At 41.4% G+C, this 25,934-nt stretch overlaps 2 protein-coding genes and 1 long non-coding RNA gene across 3 annotated transcripts; 2 read left to right on the top strand and 1 right to left on the bottom strand.

The window, feature by feature from the left end:
* The first annotated feature begins 86 nt into the window (after positions 1 to 86).
* neurl2 (neuralized E3 ubiquitin protein ligase 2) lies at positions 87 to 3,525 on the top strand. The gene is made up of 3 exons (XM_033984943.2): positions 87 to 268; positions 1,002 to 1,774; positions 2,464 to 3,525. The coding sequence occupies exons 2-3, from the start codon at positions 1,021 to 1,023 to the stop codon at positions 2,577 to 2,579; spliced, it is 870 nt and encodes a 289-aa protein (XP_033840834.1). The 5' UTR covers positions 87 to 268; positions 1,002 to 1,020; the 3' UTR covers positions 2,580 to 3,525.
* Positions 1,661 to 3,947, bottom strand: LOC117387436 (uncharacterized). Its single transcript, XR_004542769.2, has 3 exons — positions 3,819 to 3,947; positions 2,426 to 2,563; positions 1,661 to 1,738 (listed from the first exon to the last, which is right to left on the bottom strand). It is a non-coding gene; the product is annotated as an uncharacterized LOC117387436 (long non-coding RNA).
* A 156-nt stretch (positions 3,948 to 4,103) lies between these two features.
* On the top strand, positions 4,104 to 7,345 carry msrb1b (methionine sulfoxide reductase B1b). Its single transcript, XM_033984755.2, has 4 exons — positions 4,104 to 4,271; positions 4,859 to 5,001; positions 5,081 to 5,198; positions 6,080 to 7,345. The coding sequence occupies exons 1-4, from the start codon at positions 4,217 to 4,219 to the stop codon at positions 6,091 to 6,093; spliced, it is 330 nt and encodes a 109-aa protein (XP_033840646.1). The 5' UTR covers positions 4,104 to 4,216; the 3' UTR covers positions 6,094 to 7,345.
* Positions 7,346 to 25,934: the final 18,589 nt, after the last annotated feature.

The raw sequence follows: 25,934 nt of genomic DNA, 5'->3' as shown, positions 1-25,934 counted from the left end.
TTGTACATGTACTGCTAAGGCCAGAACTGATACCCCCCCTATACACACACACACACACACACACACATGCACATACCTTGCCATCTGTTGACACATGCAGCTGTTCAAAAATAGCAGTCTACCAGAATCTTCCCCCCCGAGTGGTCCGCAGATAAAGGCAGGAAAGCTCACTTCTTCTCGGGTCAGGGTGAGCGGTTTGATTCTCTGCAATGACCCCGTGCTGGTTCCCGATTGTTCTGGATAAACTGAAGATCACTGAAATCAACAAGTGAGTTATTATAAAATCATTTGGACTAGCTTGTAGGAGATAGCTGTCACGTCGTTGTTCTACGCGCTTGAGTTGCAGTTTGACCCAATGGAGATACAGAGAAATGGTGCTGTGCTTTAATTTTGAAAAATAAAGTTAAAAAAACTGAGTATAGATAGTAGAAGCAACCTGATTCCTTCTTGTAGTCAGTATAGCGTAAGTTAAAGGGGAACTGGAGGGGAAACAAGCAGGGACAGGGAAGGAAACGAGCAGTTGACACTATAAAACCAAGTTATAGGTCAGATCTGTGGAGAGGTGACCTTACTCTCTATACGAATGCAGGATTTTTGGGGGTTTTTTTAAGCAATGGTAACACATGTAATTAAATAAATGCAAGATAGGTCATTTAAATGTTATATTGTGGAACATTTTAAGCAAAGCAGTAACATTTCCACGGAGATAAGCATGCACACTGACTATCCGCAGTTATATAATTTGTTCGCACATCACTAAACACGTGGCTTTTTCCTGTTGTGGATGCCGTTTTGAGGACTCGGGATTTAAAATATATATAGTTACAGATGCTCTTCAATATTTTGTTTTGATTTGCACCTGCCCTCCTTTTTAACATTTGAAATCCATGGATAATGTTCATTTTTCTAATATGTTGTAAAGACGTTTCTTTATATGTAAACTAAACATACATACTGTCACTAGCACGTGTTTTACTGTTTTCTGTTCATTCTATCTCCAGTTAGACACCTATCGCCACCATGGAGCCTTTTTCTGACCACTTTATGGAATTCCACCCCATCCACGGCACCAACGTCCGGCTGGACTATTCAGGAACCCAGGCCACGCGGGTGGAGAGCTTCGCCAACGGTGTCTGCTTCAGCAAACACCCTCTGAACCCGGGCGAGATCTTCCTGATTGAAATCGAGGACAAAGAACTCGGATGGTGCGGCCACCTCCGGATTGGCCTGACCTCCCAAGACCCCAAAAACTTGGACGTAGTTCCGGAATATTCCATACCGGATTTAACAGACCAGGGTGACAGCTGGGTATTTGCCATAACTCGGAATCACAATAAAATTACAGAAGTGGATCAAGAGGCAGCAGGGGAAGGTGAGGGAGGAGGTCACAGACTTGGACGTGGCGAACCTGAAGAACAAGTAGAAGTAGAAGAAAACTCCAAACCCAAAGCTTTTTTCACTGACTCTCACCTGTTCGTGGACAATGTCCGCATCCCCAAGGACAAATTGGTTGGAAGGAGTAGACCGGGTCGCTTCAGCCACATTTTGGACGACTTGTATAAGACTAATGCTCTACCTCCGACGGCCAGGAGGAGCAGGATTGGGGTGCTGTATGTGCCGAAGGGGCGGGGCCTGGCAGACATGCACATCATCATCAACGGAGAGGACATGGGCGCCTCAGCCAGGGGCATCCCAACCATCCAGCCGCTGTATGCCGTGGTGGATGTGTTTGCTGCAACTAAATGTGTCAGGATAGTACAAGTAGAGTATGGATGTAAGTACAAAAATATACATGAATACTGTATATTTACATTACCGGCACATACATGATTTTTATACATCTATTAAGTTCTATCAGTGTTTATCTACCATTATATAACAAATATAACATAAGTATTTCCAAAAGGATATTGGTCCAGTTAGCGTAAGCAACAGTGGTCAATCTGAAATCAATTAAAGGTGGAGAAGATCTGACATTCTACAGTTTGTCATTAATTTTATCTATTGCCATGGAGACAGCAAGTGACACCACCAAGCCAAGGTCACACGTCTGTGGAGAAGCAATCCCACTCACAGTAAAATGTATTCATGCTAACACTGTGTGAATAAATGAAAGAGAAATAAACTTATGCCCTAGAGTGGAACATTCCAGGCAAAGCAGTAACATCTCCATGAGGATAAGCAGGTCGTGGACTCAACTCTAGAAAAGTTACATGGTGCACCTTTAAGAAATGAAAGAAGCACAGTACTAGGTGTTGGTAATTTTGGTAACCAAATATATCACCTACTATTATTTCTCCTGGCACTGCTATTAATACTGTTCTATGGGAAAATAGTTTTACCTCTACATCACATAAATAAAACAAAACAAACCATTTAATAGTACACAATTAGTTATCTTAATACATGAATTGAACTTGCTTACCTTTAATAATCAGCCTTCATGTGTTATGCCTTCTGCAGTCTCCTCCTTACAGACGCTGTGTAGGAAAGCCATTCAGAAGCACATTGTCCACAGGATGGCCATAGACTGGCTGGAGCTGCCTGAAGCTCTCAAACACTACTGCAAGTATGAGTGAACAACACCGAAAATGACAGACAGCACTGAGATGTATACAATATGTTTTAGTATTTAATGTATTTAAACTTTCTGAATTAAAAAATGCACCATCAATAACATTTGTTCTTGTTTTTGTGGAATGTCCTGTTGGGAACTATGGGAGTTTTCAGGTGGAAGGTCCAAAACTTTTAGAAACTGTTGTTGTTCAGTCTGAAATATTCCACAAAATTATTTTAAATTCAGCAGTCTCCATGGAGACAAGGCAGGAAGGTCACCCCATCCAGCCAAACTTTAGTGCTCTTCCTCAGCTTTCCATGGCTGTATATGATATGGTCCTGGCCCAGTCCCGGTCACCTGGGCCGGCTCAAACCGACAGAGCGAGGTTGATGCGGGAGTGCCAGCCCAGAGGCAGCTGCTGCTGGTACTGAGCCTGAATTGAAATCACGCTGAAATCAAGGCATACTGTGAACAGTAGGAATGTATTCTACACTCTTCAGTCTTCATGCCAGTCTCTATTTGACATGGACAGACCACATATTCATGTTGTTCTGTTGTTTTTAGTTCATTGAAAAAAAATGCTAATTTTCATTTCAGCGTGTTTCTAATGTAATTTTCTTACGTGATTCATTTCCACATGTTTCTTACTTGATTTGCAAAGGAGCAAAAGCTACTATTGTTAAGTGACATATGAGTAAAATATGAGTTCAGATGTCCTGACACAAGTGTGTGAAGCCTGTGGAGTTTAAGGGCCACTGCTGTCCACTGCTCTGTTTAGCTGTGCATATGACTGAAAGTGTTTTTTCTGCACTTTTCTCTTTTAATGTTCATTTTATGATGATTGTTTGTGATTATTTCTGTTTTGAGTAGTTTTATTGTGATTTTAATATCTTTCTTATTCTGTAAAGCCCTTTGAATTACTTTGTGTATGAATTGTGCTATACAAATAAACTTGACCTGCTAAACCTAGACTACTTCTATTTTATATAGTTGTTGATTTAAGTTCTACCGATCGTCATAATAATAATAATAATAAAAAAACATAACATTTGATTACAATTAGACTAATGGCACTGGCTTATTAAAAATGGGTAAAAATGTAGGGTATGTGTGACAAATACAGGTCAATAATAAACAGGCCAGCAATAATAGTAGTATAATATTATTAAGACAATCTAAAAATCAGTTTTGGATCAAATCAGTTATAATCAAATTATACACAAATTTACATTAGTGATCTTAGCTTATAATGTCAACTGACCAGAACAAAAAGTCCAGGGCCCATTTCTTCTCCCAGTCCAGCCCTGACTGTGGAACACTGCAGGAAAACCAATATAATTTCACTAGACAGGAAAGTTACTTAGTGCACCTTTACGAGCAGCAATCGGTCAGCGCGCGGTACTTCAGGAAAGGCCAACGCTGGATCCAAAGTCCATCACCTTTAAATCCTAAAAACAAATAACAAATGTTCCATAATAATAAAAGACAGCGCGCTCTGGTGGCAGGGGACGGTTATTGCAAGAGGCGGGGCGTGCGTAAATCTACTGATCACAGGGCGCATGCGCGGAGAGGAAGACGCCGACCAGTGTGGACACCTGACTCTTTCATAAATACAAAGCTACTATATTGTAAATAAAAAGCTTAATACAGATTACCAGCATGTCTTTTTGTCAGTTTTTTGGCGGTGAGATCTACAAGGACCACTTCAAACCAGGTGAGATTCATAAAGGTGATGTAACCGTGTTTTCTGTGTGGATTAGCTAAGAAACACCAGTCAAGATGTTATGTCATGCACCAGTGTTAAAGGGCCTAATATGTGTCTACTAAAAGCTACGATAGAAGATAAGATCCTATCATCCTAAAGTATTGTGACTACTGTCTTAAATTGAAATATAAAAGATGAGAATATGAAAGAAATCTGCACATTTATGTCGAACTGAAGCAAAGTTAGGCTTCTTGAAAAAAGTTATATCTCACCTGCAGTCGAAAATCACTCCTCATGGTCCTAAGCATATTTTTTAACAATATAAAGTAGAATTTAAGTAAAGTTTCTGCCAGACTGGGGTAAAAGTGGGCTATATTTGTATGTGTTTTTGTTTTTTGCTTCATATTAGTCTTGTATATCAGCTCTAGGGGGTAAACTGGAGAGCATGATTTATTTCTAAGAAAGTAAATTTTAGAGTTATATAGTATAGTATTATTATTAGGCTTATTATAGTATATACAAATTGACCAAGCACCTTCACTGTGTGCCCCTTAATTTTAAGAGCTATACTGTATTTGTATGTGTAATTTCTCCAGGTATCTACGTCTGCTCTCAGTGCAGCCACCCTCTGTTCTCCAGCCGCTCCAAGTTCTCCCACTCGTCCCCATGGCCCGCCTTCACAGAGACCATCAGAGAGGACAGTGTCACTAAACACATGGAGAGCCTGACTGCGTTCAAGGTACGCAACATTTTCAACAATATGCAATGTCTATGAACAATAGCTATGTCTGTTTTTAACTATCCTTTGACAACTTTAGGTTTTGTGTGGAAAATGTGGCAACGGTCTCGGGCATGAGTTTGTAAATGATGGTCCTAAAGAAGGAGCGTCCAGATTTTGAATATTCAGCCACTCACTCAAGTTTGTCCCCAACAAAGGTAATATTATTTATTGTTTAAAGTGCTGTTAAAGTGGTGCTATGTAACTTTTCTGGTGGAGGGTTCACCACCTCTTTTTCTCCATAGAGACATTATTGCTTTGCCTAGAATGTTCCACAGTATGGTCTTCAACTTATCAATCTTCAAGCAGGTGAAGCAACCAGGCCAAGTTATAGATCAGATCTGTGGACTTTGCTCACAGTAAGAATGGATGTTTTTCAAGTTATTTTTGAGAAATAAAAACACCTGCAGTTGAATGAATGCATGACATGTATGTTTAGTGCCATACTGTGGAATGTACGTAGTACGTACTTATTATTGTGCACCTTGAGCACCTAAAAATTCTCTCTAATCTATTGATGATGCTTTCTAAACTGGAAAATGACGAAGTCCTAATAGTGGGTGATATAAATATTAACTGGCTGGGGAAAGAGTCCGAAACTTTGAAAGCCTGATGCAATGGCCTGAATCTGTCACAACTAATTTATTTTATGACTAGACCTGAGCCTTTTAATTTAAACAAAGCCTTTATATTCTATTCTTAACAAATAAACCCCATTGTCTGTGTCTGTGTTTTTATGGAGTCTAGCAGGTACCAATCCCGTCACAAGAAAAGTTACAAAGTGCACCTTTAATATTGACATTTGTAGATGGATGTAGCAATGTTCAAATTTTATAGAAGCTTTAAAGAGTAGAAAACCGAGAAGGAAGTGTTTTACAACAGCCTACTTATTTTTTCACAACGCAAAAGGAGCTTGTGTAGCTTCCTTTTTTTTTTACCACTTCAGCAAAATGGTCTTAGCATATAGTAAATGTAAATCTTTAATTATTTACTTTTCCCTAATTGTCCAAAAAGGAGTAAACAGATCTATCTTTCATAGGGAACAAGCGGTAAGGAGTGAGTTGGAGGTTGCACACTTTGAATTCTGCTGCTCGTTCAGGACCGGAGCACAGGTGGGTCAGGGAGTGATGATGGCAGGATAAAGGCCAGAAGGACATCCTGTCAGCTGAAGAGTCTGACCCACTGTGACCCCAGGAAAGGATCACGATTCAATATTATATTTTGGATAATTTACATTCCATTTTCCATAATTCCATAATTTTTTATTTTGGAAGTAGTAAAATTTCAGCTGGATCTGGGAATAGTGCTATTACATAATCCCTTTTTAACTCTATAGTGTATTAGCGTTCAATTGAATTGCTTCAGAATCACATTGTTATAAGACTTTTTATGTTTTTGTCACTTGGACATGAGTGCCAGTGCCACAATCGACCAGCCTGTGGTACTTATTGGTATCACTCAACATTAGCAGAGGGATGCCGATGCTGTGTGAGTGTGTATTTAGTCTTAGGTGTCTCAGTCGCCCAGGTGTTGTCCATAGTTTTTCTTTTACTATTTATTATTCTTTTTACTTCTTAACCCCTTGTAGAATGAATATAAAACACCCATATTTTTTTTATATGTAAATGCGCTCACTGTCCACAAGGTGATGTCATTGGGTCACTCATGAAGTGATACTGACGCTGGTTCCAGAAAATCCTACAAACACATAGCAAAAATTTACTTTGTAGAAAATGCACACTCAAAAATATGCCGATTTTCATACTGCTTCAACTGAAACAGACCAAATATGTGAGCTTCAGTGGTGCAGTCTGTTAGTGTGTGGTACTTATAAGACAGTAACTTGCAGAGTGATGCAGCGGTTGTGAGTTTGAGCCTCCCCTGGAGCAATAGCTTTAAAGAGTTAAAAATTAAGTAACATATCGTCTTACAACATAAAAACTGCATGTTTCCTCTAGTTTAGTTCATCCCATAAAAGGCAAAAAGACAACAAGAACATCATTAGTGTTAGCCTGCTATCATGAAATGTCACATAAAAGACCATTCACACACTCTAGTGGTGCAATTGGTCAGTGCATTTCTTAAAAGACAGTAACCTGAAGAGTGATGCTGAGGTTGTTAGTTCAAACCTCACCAGGAGCACAGCATGAATAAGTTTTCTATCTATGCAGTGAGTTAATTTTGTGTTTCCATACAAACAAAACCTTCCTTTAAAATGTTTGTTGTTTCATTAATATATTTACAAAAGCTGTTGATACTCACTAAACTGTGTCTAGGCTTCAAATAAACTCTATTTCAATAAGTCAGTGTTGTTCCCCGTTTTGTGTGTAGTATAACTTATGTTGTCCAGTAGAGGGAGCTGTACACCATAGAGTCGAGCTTTGCGCAATAGAAATTTTATCATAGGTTTATATTCTGAAATCTGAGGTAAAATAAATAAAATAGCCTATATTTTGTGTATAGACCGATCGCTAAACTTAGTAACGAGATAAACTGGATGGCACGTTACAGTACATCAGATTACCTTGCCCCAATCAATCTTATTTAACATGATTATCATCAAATATCCAAAGTATAAAGGTAAATGCAATGTGTAACCTACAGAAAAAATCTAAGCATTACAGAGACCCAAGCTATCTCTGTTCAGCCTGTACACAGACAAATAAAATCTGCAGTGACAAATCAGTACTCAGAAAATGTAGATCCCATAGTTTGAATATTGGTTTCATGTGTCTCATTCTTTTGCTGAAATTAACTCCAGTGTGGCTCTGAATACTGTGGCTTGCATGGCCCAGTACATTTCCTCTGGTGGTGTCTTGGCAGGAGAACACTGGTCGATCCTTTCTACTGAGAAAGTGTGTGAGTATAAATACAAGGGTTTATCCCCTTAGTTTGGTGTTCTGCATATAAAGTAGTTTTTTTTCTTTTTACATAATAATAATAATAATAATAATAATAATAATAATAATACATTAAGATGCATAAAAGACCTATCTTACATATTCTTAAATACATTTTAACTCTTTTTGCAATTATTTTATTGAGGCCTCTTATTTTTATTCATACCACAGCTTTTTCATTATAAAAGTGTTTATGGCGTCATACCTAGATATGTTTTATGCCATACTGTGGAAAAATTATAGGAAACAAGCAGGAGGAAGCTCTCCTCCAGGCAAAATAAGAGTCAGGTTTGTGGAGATGCAAGTCCACTCACAGGACACATGGTTTTCTATATTAAGTGCAATAAAATAAATAAATAAATAAATAAATAAAACTAAAAAACTAAAAAACAAAACATGCCTTTAAAGGTACTATCTGTAAGTTTATGTGATTTATTTTTTTCACCAGTAGATGGCAGATATGAAACCTGTTCCCCCCTCCCCTCACCTGGCCTTTGTTCAGGCTCACCTGTGCTCTCAGGTCTTCTCCTGTCAGGCTGAAGCTGACGCACAATCAGACTGCAGTAATGTACACAGCATCTAGCGGTGAGAATACAACAGTGGCGGTTCAGTCAAAAAAAGGTAAAAAAAACCTTTAAGAACCTTGCTTATTTTTCAGAGTACTGTTATGGCCCATGTAAGAGTGTGTGGCTCAGTGATAGTTTTAAAATAGGCCTATTGTTTGATCAAATAACTAGGCACCATTTAAATTACACACTACCTATCCACTCTCCTTTTCTTTAATTCATTTCCTTTGTCTGACAGTTATCAGCCCATCCGCACTGCAAAAATGTGAATCTGCAAAGGAGTGTCTTGGCAACTTCACAAATCTGTCTGGCTAGAACAGTGCGCGCAGTTCACAAGAATCCCTCTAATGGCATTTACGAGACACATCCACATTCATTTATCTGCACATCACTATCTCCTGTACACTTTCAGTTTCAAGGTGAATTTGGTCCAAAAGGGAAGGGTCGCCGTGCCGCCTGCAGTGCATTAACCTGGGCCTAGAGAGGGGGCTGTGGGGGGTATAAAGTGTACGGCGATGAAAGAACGCAGAGAGGTTATCCTGGGGACGGCTGTATCTATAACAGTTCAGTTGAAAACATGCCGGAGTCACGGTTACCTCCGAGGACCCCCGCCTTTTAGAGCAGAGAGGCAGGTGAATGAAAGGAGAGATGAAGGGAGGCAGAGAGGGAGGACTGACTGGATTTGTTAATGATTTTTTTTTTTTTTTTGCTTTGTTGAGTATAGCACTGAATGTTGGGTTGGATAATACAGATAATATTTGATAGATTAGATGAGTTCTCTGGTAACACTGGGGGTATTTGGGCTCCTTCAGGTGGCACTTGGAGAGCTACTTAGTTTCACAGGTTTGCCTAACTTATAAGTCATTTGATCCACTTTTTTGTCCTCTTTTGGATCATTTCTTGGTTTCTATGGTGGAAATTATGCAGTCCATTTTTAAACCTAGTCCTGGTTTAAACCTAGATCAGACCTGGAATAGTCCTGTTACATACTTGAGTTCTTTGGTGGTACTGGTGTGAAAGGTTTGAGAGCCACTGGTCTGTATCATATTCATTAAAATCATTACCCATTTCCATAAACTGCATATGTAAATGGACACCGCTAACCTGTCCGTAAATGCTGCTGTCAGACTCGTCATTTTGGTCTTAAAATGTTCGTATTAATCCGCTCTACATGATCCTGTTATTTTTATTTCCCTATTGTGTCTGTAAATCAAGATGAACATTAATAACAGACAAATCAGGCGTTGTCTTTCCCTGCGGTCACTCCCGCCGCTCCCTGCTCGCTCCAGATTGGCTCTTTGGTTGCTATGATACTCACAGTCACAATTCCAAATATGGAACTTGGCTCCAAATTTGCCCCTATAACCACTAGCCTCGATGAGCTTCATTTGACTGGAGCTGAACGTAAAGGGGCGACATCACAGTCTCTTATTCCACTTCTTTATCCAGTCTATACAAGTTGCAAATAAGTTCTGTTTCGCTGCAGCAAAAATGTGCAGGCTTCCTATTTGGGGACATGGATTTAACCTTTTCTGAAATTCATTAACAAACATACTGTCGCAGATTAGAGCAGGGGGGAGAGGGGGATACCAAACTTTTCAGGTCAGATCATCCAAATTAACCATGCAACCGACTTGGGACCTCCACCTCAAAATGAAGTCGACGGCAGTAATAATTTCAAGAGTGCGAAACATATTAAATCGATTTGCATATTATTTATTTGATTAATTTGCTGTGACGTTTAACCTAATTTCACAACAATTGCTGTTTTAAATGTAAAAAAATAATCAAACACATTTAAAAACATATCTAGAAACCATCTCACGACTCCCTGTGACCCGCTACTTTGGGACCCACTGGCTAAGAAAGTAGTGACACCAAACCCACCCAACCCACCCAACCACCCCACAGCCCAACAACCCAACCCCAACACATCAATTAACATAACCAAACAACCCCCCACCCCAACACATGTTAAAATACCTTTGGTTTCATTAAAATATGTTTAAGTGCCATAGGCTGGATAAAGATGGACCAGATGAGAGAGAGAGAGCGCCACCAGAGGAACCATCTGCACCAGGAGCAGGGTCACCCGCAGCCACAGGACACCAGCCCAGGGCCCAGAGAAGAGATGAGGTCAAGACCAAACCTCCAGGGCCCAGGAGCCAGGGCCCAGGAGCCAGGGCCCAGGAGCCACAGCCAACCACAGCTCCCGGTGCAGAGGGCTCCTCAGAGGAAACACTGGCAAATCTAAAATTATTAAAAGAAATAAAATAAATCAAAGCTAAACAAGTAAATAAAACATAAGTAAAACATGAATATCAACATAAACACACTATCCAGCCTAAATAAGCCTAAATAAATAGAGAAGCAAACTAAAGTGATAAATACTAGTCAAAAGCTCTGCTAAAAAGATGGGTCTTGAGCCTGCTTTTAAAAACCTGAATGTTCTCTGCGGCCCTGAGGTCCTCCCGTCATAACGACCTTCCACGGCCTTTGTCAGTTGCGTATCAATTCAGTGTTTACCTATTTAAAGCACCACGCACTTATTACTATTCCTTTTGCCAAATTGCACATTCAACAGATGGCAGCAATTATCACTGCTATTTAAGAGACTCTTGCAAAACACTATTCATTATTACACATTTAGACTAGAGTGAGTGACTGTGCAACTGGTATTGTGGTATTGGCACAAGACAATAATTTGACTTCAACGTTACACACTTATAATTTTGGCTTCCAGATCAGACAAGATGATGACTTCAAATCACCCAATCACTCAGCCGTACCCTGGAGCCTTACAAACAGGTGTGTGGCAGCCATGTTGGATTACATTTACCAAGCTACTGCCAAAAACTTCTTGTACTCGCTGAACTGCATCCCTTAATATTATAGTTTTGAATGGGTACAATGGCGTCTGTCACTTCACATCCCAGAATGCACCCTGTCTTGTCGGGACTTCTTGTTTTTTAGCACCATAGGAATGAGTGATGTAATGTAATCGTATTCTTCAGTGTTGGTTTGTTAACAGCGAGGGCGTGCCTATGAGATCACAGTTGCTGCGGCGATAACTGCTCTGGGTAACGAATGGGAAGCGGTGACGCACAATGATGACACGTTAGGGACTGGGTCAGAGGGAGAGGTGCCACTGGGAATCTTGGTTTTCTTTTTGGCGTGAGCTAATCGTGCAAAAAAGGGTGTATGCACGATTAAATAAATGATTGAAAAGGAAATATGATCTTATGTTATGGCTACAGCTTAATTTCAAGTTAATAACATTACTGACACTTGAGGGACAAGCATTCATTCTCACATTGATTCAGTATAGATAATTGTGTTTACCGACTCGCCTTTGCATATTATTCCATAGATTATGCTAGTTCATATGTTGCAATGATAATATAAATAGAACCAGAGCTCTCCTGGCTAAAGGGTAAATTCCTTATCCCTTTACCTTCCTATTGCATCAACTAAAACTAAACATTTGAGCATGCTGAACTTTGGCGGCTTGAGTTAATATTTTGTCCCTATTTCACAATCTTGCAGAATCCTCTTAAAGCTGCTTTGATTTATCCAGAATTGTATTATTATGATTTCTTTATTAAACTTACATTAACATTTCTGGCTTCCCATGACAATTAAAGGTGTATTTTGTACCCACGTGCAGGAAGAATGCATATTTTTAATGTACTTCTGAGAAAGAGACCCATAATAAATTACTGCATAGTGAATTAGATGCTACATAGATATATTTAATGCCGTACACAGGGACATTCCAGGTGAAACAACATGTCCGTGGAGACAAGCAGGTAGCGAACCTCCACCAAAAAAAACTACAAATCCTTACTGTGCATTTTGTACTAAGATGCATACTGCGTGAACGACACCATTATAATGTACTTTTACTTCAATTACTTAAACGTTTATCATTATCTCTTGTGTTAAATGATACTCCTCCACCCTAATCCATCTTGATATGACGTCTCCTGTCCCGTGTCCCAGTATATGTCCCTCTTGTCCACGCCACATCTCGTCCTCATCCCATCACTCTGTCTTCTCGTGTCCATTGAGCTAATCTCCCATAAGTCAGCGCACATTCCCAGTTATTGACACCTCTGGTCTCCACTGGGCTGTTGTTAGGGACGACCAGGGATCTGCCTGATGGATGGATGGTGTCTGTAAGTGTCCCTCAATGAGCTGTGGATGAAATGTCATCACTGGAGCGATATGTCAGTGTCATTCAGCAAAGCACTTTTAGCCTTTTAGAGTGCTGCTGGGGAAGAATAGGCTGCTGGGAATGTGACTGCATTTTCAGAGCAGTATTTTATATAGCTATTTCTGGGTTTAAGATGACTGCACAAAATTCTATAGACCAAAACTATTTAATAAAGACAGGGGCAGCAAAAAAATGAAGGTTCAAATCCAGATTTTAGATGTAACATGGCTAGTTGTTGGGTCTAGTCCACAGACTTTATCAAGAAGTGTGATGGCGCTCGACTCCAGTCAAATGAAGCTCATCCAGGCTTGCAGTTACATAGGGGTGAATTTGGAGCCAAGTTCCACATTTGGAATTCCGACCGCGGCCGTATCATAGCCTCCTTGAACTGCCACCTTAATGTGGTGGAGGGGTTTGAGTGCCTGAATGGTCCTGGGAGCTATGTTGTCAGGGGCTTCATGCCCATGGTAGGGTCACACGTGGCAAACAGAGCCTGGGGAACGGGTCAGATTAAGAACTCTTCAGAAGCCCTTTATGATGAGTTCTAAGACCAATTAAATTCGCCGGATTGGCCCATCCTGGATTTAGGCCTGGGTTGGGTGCTCGTTAGCGAGCGTCTGGGCTGGACCTTTCCCCACAGGGCCCGGCTGGGAACAGCCTGAAGGAGCGACATCAGGATCTGAACCCGAGCGCTGTTCTGTTATTGGACTGCTGTGCTAGTCACAGTTTGTCTATAACAAACACCATGTTCGAGCGCATGGTACCCATCAGTGCACATCACATCAGGACACCCTAGGCTTCAGGTCGATGATCCACTTTGTTGTTGTGTCATCTGACCTCCGGCTGTGTGTCTTGGACACTTAGGCGAAGAGAGGGGCGAAGCCAACCAATCACCACCGGGTCTTGAGTTGAATCCACTGGTGGAGAGGAAGAAAAAGAGTGAGCTTCTCCCAGATCCCGGGGGAGGCTGGGGGCATGGATTCCGAGTGTGCCACATTCCTGTTCCCGATGCATGTTCTTTGTCTCCGGTTCTGTTCATTATATTTATGGACAGAATTTCTAGGTGCAGTCAGGGGTTGGAGGGGGTCTGGTTTGGGAACCACAGGATGTCATCTCTTCTGTTTGCAGATGATGTTGTCCTGATGGCTTCATTGAGCCAGGACATGCAACAGGCACTGGAACGGTTTGCAGCTGAGTGTGAAGCCCCTGAGTTGAGAATCAGCAGATATTTGATCTCCTCCTCAAGTGGAGGAGATAAAATAAGGGTGGCTGGATGATCCCTTTGAGATAGGGTGAGGAGCTCAGTCACACAGGAAGAGCTCATCGAGAGGAGCCAGCTAAGGCGGCTCGGGCATCTGTTCCCATATGCCTTCTGGACACCTCCCTAGGGATGCGTTCCAAGTATGTCCCATACTGGAGGGACTAGCCTGGACTAGCTGGCCTGGGAATGCCTTGGGGTCCCACTGGATGAGCGGAAGGAAGTGTCTGAGGTGAGGGAAGTCTGAAAGTCCATGCTTAGACTGCTGCCCCCATGAACTGGCCTCGGAGAAGTAGCTGAAAATGGATGAATGGAGTATCATAGCAACCAAAGACCCAATCCAGGATGAGGCTGTTGAAGGTAACATCCCTTCCCGCCCGCAACGGTGGTTTAGCAGGGAGCGGGCGCTTAGCAACGCTGTCAATCAAATCTGTTACTAGCACCAGTGGGAGCGACCTCAGAGAAAAAAGGTGCTGGATTTGTCTGTTATTAATGTTCATATCTTGATTTACGTACTCAGTGGTGAAACAAAAATACCACAATCATGTAGAGCGGATTAACACAAACAAAACAAAAAATTACGAGTCTGACAGCAGTAGTTACGGGAAGAGGAGCAAGTCGATGGAGCCATCGCGTATGCTCACTTCCTATTTGGAACATCGCTACTCACATGTTAGCTATGTCCATTTATATATACAGTCTATGGTCTAGTCACTAATATGATCAGGTTCAACATTTGCAACATTTTCCTTATAGCTATTTCTGATGAAAATACTATTAACAGGAAAACGGTCTCTTGTCCTCTGTCTGGGGAATATGGCATCGTCACATTTTATAATTTAAAAACCATCCATTTTAATTTGACGTAGGGGAGGTATGTTTAAAGCACATTCACACTTGTCTTCCACTTACTAAACTAAACCTGCACTAGACCAGGACTAAACCAGAACCTGAACAGGACCAAGTCAATATCAGGACTAATCCAGGACCAAACCTTGCCTGTGTGAAGGTACAAACCTGATTGTGTGATTGCTAGTATCTCTTGGGTGTTTCAAAGTATGAGCAAATATAGTACAGACATTATAAATCAGCAGCCAACACTATAACTCAGATCTGTATTTTTAATAGTCAACATGACCCGCCTATACATGCATTTAAAGGTGCACTATGCAACATTTCTTGTGGAAGATTCGCCTCTTTATTGTCTCCATGGAGATGTTATTGCTTTGCCACTTACAGGTCAGATCTGTGGAGTGGCGATCATGTAAAAACTCAGACTTTTTTTTTTAAACTAAGGCACTTTATTGATCCACAAGGGAAATGACTAGTTTTCAATGTATTTTTGATCGTAAATAGCTGTAACTGAATACATGCATGATAGATACATTTAATGCCATACTGTGGAATATTCCAGGCAAAGCAATAACATCTCCATGGTGAAAGACCCCTGCCATAAAAGTTACACAGGCGGTCAAGAATGCATATATCAGGCATACTCAAATCCTATGTTTAAAATGTATATTCCCATTATCTATTTACTTATTCTCTCTTTCCTCTCTCCTCCTTCATGCAGTATTCTTTCTGACAGTCGAGCTGGTGTTTGTAAACACAGACCCCAGTCCTGTCTAACTGTATTATGGTCAGACCTGCACCTATAAACTACACGGGGAAGGCGCCCATGTAAAAGAATACCACTGTAAGCCTCAGAAACCCCTGTGAGGGAGAGAGAGAGTGGTTATGGCCTTGTTTGTTTAGTCTTCCACTGTCACTGAGGTATAATTGTGTGGTCTGAGCCTCCAAATGGCTTCTCCACCTCTTCATCTCTCCATCTTGTTGAACACACTTCACTGATTCCACTGTTTAAATAAAAGAGTTACTTTATCCCAAAATGGGCCAAGTACAAACCAGATGTTTATACAAAAAATAGACAAATACAAATTATAGTTTTAGTTCAATTATGTAAGTTTTGAAAAGTAACAGGCCTTTGATTTTACATGCACGCTTTGCTGTGAGGATTGGGCACCGTCCTGTGGGAATGTATGATGGTTACACTTACTTCAGTATAAAAGCTATGAAAATGATTAATTAGACCATTAAACTAGAATTTATATTTGTTTGCTTCATTCTCCCCGGTTTTGTTGTGATAATTTGCTAATTAAAGGATGAACAATTATAATATGTATGTGGTTATTCAAAGGTTTAAAGCTGCCATTTGTAATTCGACTGGCTGAATCATCCCAGTTGTATATTCACACTTCATCACTCGATGCTATCTACATTACGGCAGTTTGATAGTGTGCCAGCTTTGTCCTGATAGAAGAAGACCAGAGACAGTGAGCTTCCTGAACAAAGGCCAAGTGAGCAAAGGGTTTCACATCTTCCATCTACTGGTGAGAAAAAAATCCAATAAATCTACTAATCAAAAACATGAAATGCTAACAATACACCAGCCTTATTTCCTGGTTCATGGACAATAAAAAAAACAAAAAACTTTTATAATCAGACACAGCCCCTTCCATTTTAAAACTTTGAATGTACATCTGTCTGAAGCTTTATTTTTTCTCTGTGTTGGTCTACATCTGACATATTGTCTTAGCCCCCGCATATCATATTTACATTGTGATAAATTGCTCTGTTGAAATCCCACAGCTCACGTCGTTTTCATTGACCTGGGTGATTATAGGTTACTGCATGAATGAGCTCACGGCTGTAGATCATGGAATTGTACGGTTTTGGGACTCCTCTCTGGTCAAGCACTAAATCGCAATGCAACTGTAGCGTGGACCCCACATTCTTGGATCAAATGAGAAAAGAGAAATACAAAAGGTCATGGCAGTGCAATGCTGGGAATGCTGACCTAAATGAACCGGACTGGCCTGTTACGTATGATAATTTTTTTTTAATTGCTCAAACTGCTCAAACTGTTTTATGACCATGCCTATGTCAACAAATGTCTAATTTCTTTTTTATGATTACGTTGTTAACTTTTATCTTAAAGAGATAAGAAAAATATAGGGTTTAAGAGTAATTACACATTACTCTATGGGGAATAAAGTCCCTCTACAATAAAGGTCCTATTCTATTTTTGTCGTGTAGATAAATGTATTTGAGCTGATAACTACCGATACTGAACATTGTGAGGGCGGAGTGTGAAAATACAACATAGCTACAGTGGGCAAAAGATTCAACTCTATTGCAAAATGGCCTTAGCTTAACAATATGTTGGTAGGATTTTCTGTTTAACTGTCAGATTGCAGATTTGTTGATCTGGTTTATGGTTAAAGCAGAGGCATTATACTTCTGTGGGGTATTAATTGCTCACATGTAATAATTCTATATTGGTCAAAACAACATATTAACATGCTTTATAAGTTTCAATGTGTTTTTTGTTCCCCCATCCCTTTGTTCGGATGCTAAGTCAAGACTCATGGGTGAGTCTTGGACAGGATCATAAAGCTTAAAGGAAGGTTCAAATAGTGCCCGGGAAAGATCGCAAGATTACTCAAACATGCACGGATGACATTAAACCACTTCAGGCATGTTTTTGATGAGGGAACAATGTTATAACGTGGTAGAGAGCTCCAAAAAGGTGATTTTGCGTTATACCTCCAAGGTAAACTCGTGCAAAGTTCAGCATCTCCTTTGTCAGCATAAAAAAATCAAAAAAATCACTGTGGTAACATTATTCAAACATAAATACTAATGATTAATGACTTTAAAACATAAGATTAATATGACAAGATTGTGGAGCCAGTTCCAAATAAACAGTGATAAGGTTCAATTTGTAGATTTTCTGTTTGAATATTTCTTTCAAAGACATTAAATCTACCATAATTATATACCTCCCTGATTTCCATCTTAAATTATAACATTAAATGCATAAAAAATCACAAACCAAGCTGCGTACTTTTTGCCAACATTGTCTAAACAAGACATTTATCTAAACAAGAAAGTGATTGATTTTCTACATCATCTTTACAATCTGCAAGAGAATGGACAAAAATGCACATTCTGAGACACATTCCCTGAAAACAGACGTGTAAGTGCTTGGGTTCATATTTCAGACAGCAGTAACAGGAAGCTGCTGTAACATATTTTCTAGTCCATCTAAGATAAGCTGATTGGGGCTTGTCTTGTTGAGTCTGGATCTCACACACCTGAACTGCTATCTGCCCCTGCCGCGTGCTACTGTACCCTGCACCGCACTGTCAACACGGATTAGCAGCTCATATACCCACAATCCCTTTAGGCCGCCAACTCAACCAGACTCCAAATATTTACTCTAGAGCAAAACCAGATTGTTTGCACAGAGCAGAGCCATCATTTGTGTCTCCATTGTGTGCTTTTTATTTTGTTACCGTCAATCAACTGAAAGTATTGAAAGAATGAGCTTTGAATGAAAAAAAATATAAAAGAGAATAAAACAAATGAAGAGAATAAAGCAAAAATGAGAGAGAAGACAGGACTATAGACTATTGCCATTTAATATTTAATATTAATATAACTAGTCACAGTTTGTCCATAACAAACACCATGTTCGAGCACAAGGGTGTCCATCGGTGCACGTGGCACCAGGACACTCTAGGTCGGAGGTCGATGATCGACTTTGTTGTCGTGTCATCTGACCTCCGGCCGCGTGTCTTGGACACACGGGTGAAGAGAGGGGCTGAGCTGTCAACTGATCACCACCTGATGGTGAGTTGGATCCGCTGGCGGAGGAGGAAGCCGGACAGACCTGGCAGACCCAAGCGTATTGTAAGGGTCTGTTGGGAACGCCTGGCAGAGCCCTCTGTCAGGGGGGTCTTCAACTCATACCTCCGGGAGAGCTTCTCCCTGATCCCGGGGGAGGTTGGAGACATGGACTCCGAGTGGGCCATGTTCTCCACCTCTATTTTCGATGCGGCTGTTCGTAGTTGTGGTCGTAAGGTCTGCGGTGCTTGTCGCGGCGGCAATCCCCGAACCCGGTGGTGGACACCGGAAGTAAGGGATGCCGTCAAGCTGAAGAAGGAGTCCTATCGAGCCTTGTTGGCTCGTGGGACTCCTGAGGCAGCTGATGAGTACCGGCGGGCCAAGCGTGCCGTGGCTCGGACAGTCGCAGAGGCAAAAACTCGGGGTTGGGAGGAGTTCAGGGAGGCCATGGAGGAGGACTATCGGACGGCCTCAAAGAGATTCTGGCAAACCGTCCGACGCATCAGGAGGGGGAAGCAATGCTTCACCAACACTGTTTACAGTGCGGGTGGAGAGCTGCTGTTCCCGGTGCATGTTGGACTCCACCAGGGCTGCCCTTTGTCACCGGTTCTGTTCATTATATTTATGGACAGAATTTCTAGGCGCAGCCAGGGGCCGGAGGGGGCCTGGTTTGGGAACCACAGGATTTCATCTCTGCTGTTTGCAGATGATGTTGTCCTGATGGCTTCTTCGAGCCAGGACCTGCAGCAGGCACTGGGGCAGTTTGCAGCCGAGTGTGAAGCGGCTGGGATGAGAATCAGCTCCTCCAAATCCGAGGCCATGGTTCTTGACCGGAAAAAGGTGGTTTGCTCTCTCCGGGTGGGTGGTGAGTCTCTGCCCCAAATGGAGGAGTTCAAGTATCTCGGGGTCTTGTTCATGAGTGAGGGAAGGATGGAGCGTGAGATTGACAGGCGGATCGGTGCAGCGTCTGCAGTGATGTGGTCGCTGTATCAGTCCGTTGTGGTGAAGAAGGAGCTGAGCCGGAAGGCGAAGCTCTCGATTTACCGGTCAATCTACGTTCCTACCCTCACCTATGGTCATGAGCTCTGGGTAATGACTGAAAGGACAAGGTCGCGGATACAAGCGGCCGAAATGGGCTTCCTCCGCAGGGTGGCCGGGCACACCCTTAGGGATAGGGTGAGGAGCTCGGTCACACGGGAGGAGCTCGGAGTAGAGCCGCTGCTCCTACACGTTGAGAGGAACCAGCTGAGGTGGCTCGGGCATCTGCTCAGGATGCCTCCTGGACGCCTCCCTAGGGAGGTGTTCTGGGCATGTCCCACCGGGAGGAGGCCCCGGGGAAGACCCAGGACACGCTGGAGGGACTATGTCTCTCGGCTGGCCTGGGAACGCCTTGGAGTCCCACCGGAGGAGCTGGAGGATGTGTCCGAGGTGAGGGAAGTCTGGGAGTCCCTGCTTAGACCCGGCCCCGGATAAGCGGAAGAAAATGGATGGATGGATATTAATATAATATTAATATTAATTAATATTAACATTTCCAAAATACATCTATATACTCCCTCCATTTTCTTATGGTTATCCGGAGCTGGGTCTCAGGGGCAGCGGTCTGAGCAGGGACTCCCAGACTTCCTCCACCCCAGACATGTCCTTCAGCTCCTCCGGTGGGACCCGAAGGCATTCCCAGGCCAGAGAGAGACATAGTCCCTCCAGTGTGTCCTGGGTCTTCCCTGGACCTCCTCCTGGTGGGACATGCCCGGAACACCTCCCTATGGAGGCATGCAGGAGGCATCCTGAACAGATGCCCGAGCCTCCTGGCTCTTTTTGATGTAGAGGAGCAGCAGCTCTACTCCGAGCTCCTCCCATGTGACTGAGCTCCTCACCCTACCTCTAAGGGAGCACCCAGCCACCCTGCAAAGGAAGCTTATTTCGGCCGCTTGTATCCGTGATCTTGTCCTTTCAGTCATTACCCAGAGCTCATGACCATAGGTGAGGGTAGGAACGTAGATTGACCGGTAAATCGAGAGCTTTGCCTTTGGGCTCAGCTCCTTCTTTACCACAACGGGCCGATACAGCGACCGCATCACTGCAGACGCTGCACCGATCCAACTGTCAATCTCACGCTCCATCCTTCTCTCACTCATGAACCTGAGTTACTTGAACTCCTCCACTTGAGGCAGAGACTCCCCACCCGGAGAGGTCATCTATGTACTTAGTTCTCTATTTACAAGGTTCAGTTTCATTGAGACATAGTGAGACATAGAAATAAAGACCTCTTTCCAATAGTATTTTACATTTTATAACTTAAAAACCAAAAACCTCTCATTTTAAATCACTGGTCTTGAACAGAGAATGCTTGGATTATGAGTTTTTATCCCACTATTGGCCCCAGTGAGGAGTAAATCATGTTGAAATGGGTAATCATCAAAACAGGGAAAATCTCAAAACATATAATATAGTTTAATATGGCCCTTTGAATTCATAGTTTGCCATCTTCAAAACAGATGCAATTTTAGCCATAACCAGACTATGCATAACAAAAAGCCCGATGATCAACTGAGGGTTCTCAAAGCTGAATATTCTGACTCTTATTATGATTTTTTAAAGAAGACCTGTTGTGCGTGTGACTGCTATATAGCTATCATCTATACACCTATGGATCATTATGTTATAATTCGCTCCTTTTAAAACATATTATTCATCTAAAATTGTTTAATAAAAGGTCAGTTGACTTCTCCTGTAGAAAACTGTGGCGTCCAATGGGAGATGACATCACCGTAAATGTCATCACAACAAAGAGTCTGCACATCCGAACAATAGCTGCAGCTCAGACTAGCAAGCAGCAATTTTTTTTTTTTCATTTGTACCAAAATGACTATGCAGTGCTGCTGAATCCTGCGTGTATTACCGATTAGAACATCAAATTGGAGAATATGGGAACTGATCGGCAACATGGTTTCTTAAAAATAAACTATTAAAGATTGCTCAAACATGCACGAATCGCTCCAAACACAACTTCAGTGAGTAAATGTGGTAGAAACTACAACATGGCTAAAAAGTTATAGCTCTAAAAAGTTGATTTTGCACAATAGTTCTGTTGTCACACTTTATTAACGCAGTCCAAGCGTCCTAATTTTTCTCCGCCACGAGTTAACAAGAGTGTTTCACAAGTTTTAGAGGCTAGATCAGAGTTTTGCCATCACGCTAATGCTAACAGCAACTAGCAGGCTAACAGCACACATCCTGGTTTGGTTGCCTACAATTAGATGAGGATGAAAATGATGCTTTTACTATATATCTCTTTTGGGGCAAGACACATTTTGTTAAACTACATGCACAAAAAGTTCTAGAGCTCTTCTCCATATTGAAATGTAAAAAGTCTAAATACACAACATTCCCCAGCCACTGACGATGTCCCATAGTCCCATACACAGACTGTCCTTACTTCCTGTGGAGGCTTGTCATGTCTTTGCGTGCCTGTGTCCCTGCTACAGCCTGTGCAGCTCGTAGCCACACCCCTGTTGTGCTAATGTGCCCTATACTTACCCAGCTCACCGCACCGCTCTGCTCTGCCCTGCACTTATGGCCCCACCGCCGGGTTTCACACAACACACGCAGGAGGAGAAGCACCATACTCACGCTATAGCGCTGTCTCTGCAGGGCCTCTAGCATTTGTTTGTCAGACTTGAGATTGGGAGTAATTTAAGGCAGCTGGGATGGTTTAGTGCTGAAATGCAAAGTCTAGAGTCCATTGTATATGTAAAGGATAGTAAAAGGAAACAAAATGGTAGCCAAAACTATGTACAAAACAAACGTATTCACAAATCTAACCCATAAATTCACTGCTGTCAGTTTCATAAAAGGCTAAAAGGCAAAAACATACCATATCTTTATCATCTTTTCAATCAGAATAATACCATTACTTCTAGTGGATATCAAACTGCACAAATTGCAACTTTTTGACCAATTTTTGCAGAAGACAAGGGCATCCCTGCTGAAATGAATGAATAATGCAGATTTATAGATACTACTACTGCACTTTAAACTCTATAAAATTAAACCAAAGCTGTTCGTAATACTCAAAAATACCTTGAAAAACATGTATTGTGAACAAGGTTACCACAGACTGTACTTGTAGCTTGCATGTTGGTGCCACCTGCTCGTCTCCATAGATATAAATAAGTTTAATGCCATTCTGCGGAACGTTGCAGGGAAAACCAATAACATCTCCATAGACAAGTAGGATCTCCACCAGAAAGTTCCATAATGCAGCTGTACGCTCAAATTAATGGAAGCCCTAATATTGCGTGAAAAGATGAGGAAAACACTGTGTGCCGCAACCAAAACTGCCTCAGACAATGTAATTTCAATGTGTTATAAAATTTGAACAAAAGCTGTTAAAAATACATATTCCAAACATTATTTTATGACCTGCCAAGTCTGGAGTGTTTCCCCTTGTATAAAAGTGAATGAAAGAATGGCTGTTTTATTTCTGTAAATGAAACTATGCGGTTTTAACACAAAGAGCTGTGATGTCATGTGGCTGGGGAACCCCCCGCTTTACACTCTCCATTGACTGACACACTCTCTGGATCAGACTCTTTAAAAGGCGCCGATCTTAATGTTAATGTTATGGTATAGTTACATAGGTCTAAATGGCCACTGCGCCTGACATTATAGAACTCCAGGGGATTCCACAGGGACACGACTTGGCCCTCTTCCACTTTTCAACTGTACGGTTTTAAACGGAGGTAATTCTAGCTCTAATCCACCGTGGCCTTTAATGAGGATGTCTGGGAGCGATTGGTGGTTGGTGTGGCACATTCCAGGCAGGTGACTTAACAGAGCCTTACAAAGAGCAGCTCTCTGGGACTGACTCTCAAGTGGAGTGTCCCGTGTGATCAGGGACAATGCGAGACAAAGATAAGTATTATACAAGAGGACAAAGAGTACAACGCCCTCGTGGACACAAGTGGAGATGTGTGCCGGCTTGGCTTTGACCTGAGACAGAGCAGGGATTGCCAGTTGTGACACAGTGAGCAGTAGTAAAGCCTTCACAACAGCATCAATGGAGCAAAGGTATTTAAACCTGACTTTTTGGCTGAAAAGGAAGTATCGCATTACTTAGGTTAAAATACAAAGAGGAACACACACAGTTTATTGCTTGTAGGCGGCATTTATTTGTTACACGGAGTCGTAGTTAACCAACATTTTTATGAATTGACAAATTATTTTATTGGGATTATAAGGATTTATATGGGTGAGTATGGAAGAGTACAGAAGATTTGGAGAGACTTAGTGAGATTTGGGAACTGGAATCTTGATTTGGCTTTCTACAAAAAAAAGTAGTTGTAGTAGTATTAGTAGTTTTCTGTATAAATATTTGCAATTGTGTCAACTCTTGTGATTTGGAGTCTGATCATAGAAATACTTTATAGTTTTGAGAGCGTTTGCCTAGAGCTTAAATTTAGTCAAACAACAAATTCTTTAGTCGACTACAGCCTTAATTGCTTGACTATTCAGAAAAATAAAACTTTACTTTATGGCTCCCTTAATATGTCTGGAAGCTATTTTGAAAAAAATTAGGGCCTTAGGCATGAAACACCCAAGACACAATGAAGCACAACATAAAAGCCTGTACCCGATTTTTCCCCATGTATTTGAGCAAAATTTCTCTTGCCCCAATACATATATTTATATTGTATAATCAGCTCTTGAGGTCAAAATAAGCCTGCTGTGTCCTGTCAACATCAATGTCTAAAGCGTTTTATTGTCTGGGTATCAGGAATGACAAAACTGCAGTCCAGTCTCTGAAATTTGCACACAAAAAAAACAAAAAAACAAAAAAACATAACATACCGCTGAGCTACTTATAAACAACAACAACAAAGCAATGCAAATAGTAGCTTTCTGGAAGAATAAAATGGAACCGAATGTAGTCTTTCATTCATTGTTTTGTAGTCAAGAAACCAGTTGCTAATGTGTTCTACCCCGGTACAGACATTACGAACATTAAAGGATTGAGTCCTGAGCTGTAAAGTGTAATGTAAAGAGCAGAGCAGTGTTTAAGACAGACTTGTTAGGATTACAAAGCTCTCTCCTCTTTTCTTGTACAGCTGCGGGCTTCAAACACACACAGGTGCAAGGGAATTCAACCCACAACCACACGCTCATTCATTTATGCAGGTGTGTGTGTGTGTGTGTGTATGTGTGTGTGTGTGTGAGAACAGTCACTACAGGTGTCCCCTCTCTTAACCACTGGACCTGTTCCCAGAGTGTACTGTTCCAAAAAGCACCTTTATAATCCGACAGCTTTTAAAATACTGGCACCCAAACAGCGAGCGATTCTTTAACATGTTTTAAAGTTGGAGCTAGTCATGCAGACATATGAGCCGCTAGCATATAAAACGCTAATGGCATATATGACGTGAGCTGGCACTGAAAACTGTAGACATTTATATCTGGAAATGTATAGGGACACTTAGTAGGTTTTTAGCAAAATTTTGGGGATCCAGCCAATGTGAAAAAAACATCTATAGCAATTACAGAAATATTCAATAATACAATTTCACCTTCAGATACTTTTATTTTTAAAGATGTACTATGCAACTTACTGATGGGGGTCCGCCACTTGTCTCCATAGAGATGTTATTGCTTTGCCTGGAATATTATTAACTTATCTATCTTGCTAGTACGAGTGAACAAAAAATAATAATATATATGGCAGCAAGCTCACCTCTCCACAGATCTTAAGTGTAACTCAGCCTGGTGGCGTCACAAGCTGCATAAAGACAGACAAGTTTATTGCCATACTGTGAAATATTCCAGTATTCAACTTCACAGAAACATTTACGTAGAGGACGCTCCAGAAATGTTACATAGTGCAACTTTAGCACATAATGAACTTAGGAATCCCTCGGTATTTATAAACCGGCGGAAGTGGCTGGGGATGTTGAAATTTACATAATATGTTATAGTTATTCCAGATTGTATATTGGTATAAATGAGTAGTAAAATAAATCCCCCATTTTTATGTAAAACCCTAAAAAAAATCATAAAAAATTCTACAACCAAACAAACAACACCCTGCATTCACTTCAGCTACAACAATGCAATTACCCAGCGATAAATACCAGTTAAATCCCAATAAGAATCAATGAGCAACATCAAGCTTGATATTGCGCGTCATAAACAAAACAAAGGCAACCTACATTATTGATCGCTTAGACTACAGAGTGGCACGTCTCCAATTGTTTTTCAACACGGGTTTG

This window comes from Periophthalmus magnuspinnatus, chromosome 19 (genome assembly GCF_009829125.3).
Source record: "Periophthalmus magnuspinnatus isolate fPerMag1 chromosome 19, fPerMag1.2.pri, whole genome shotgun sequence".
Classification (NCBI taxonomy): domain Eukaryota; kingdom Metazoa; phylum Chordata; class Actinopteri; order Gobiiformes; family Gobiidae; genus Periophthalmus; species Periophthalmus magnuspinnatus.
Note: the sequence above shows the minus strand (reverse complement) of the source record. Positions and strands in the feature narration are given on the sequence as shown.

What these genes read in the sequence shown, in the direction of transcription:
- neurl2 (XM_033984943.2), top strand. Translation starts at nt 1,021, where the DNA reads ATGGAGCCTTTTTCTGACCACTTTATGGAATTCCACCCCATCCACGGC. An exon ending in AGTACAAGTAGAGTATGGAT is followed by an intron (nt 1,775 to 2,463) that starts GTAAGTACAAAA and finishes TGCCTTCTGCAG; the next exon opens with TCTCCTCCTTACAGACGCTG.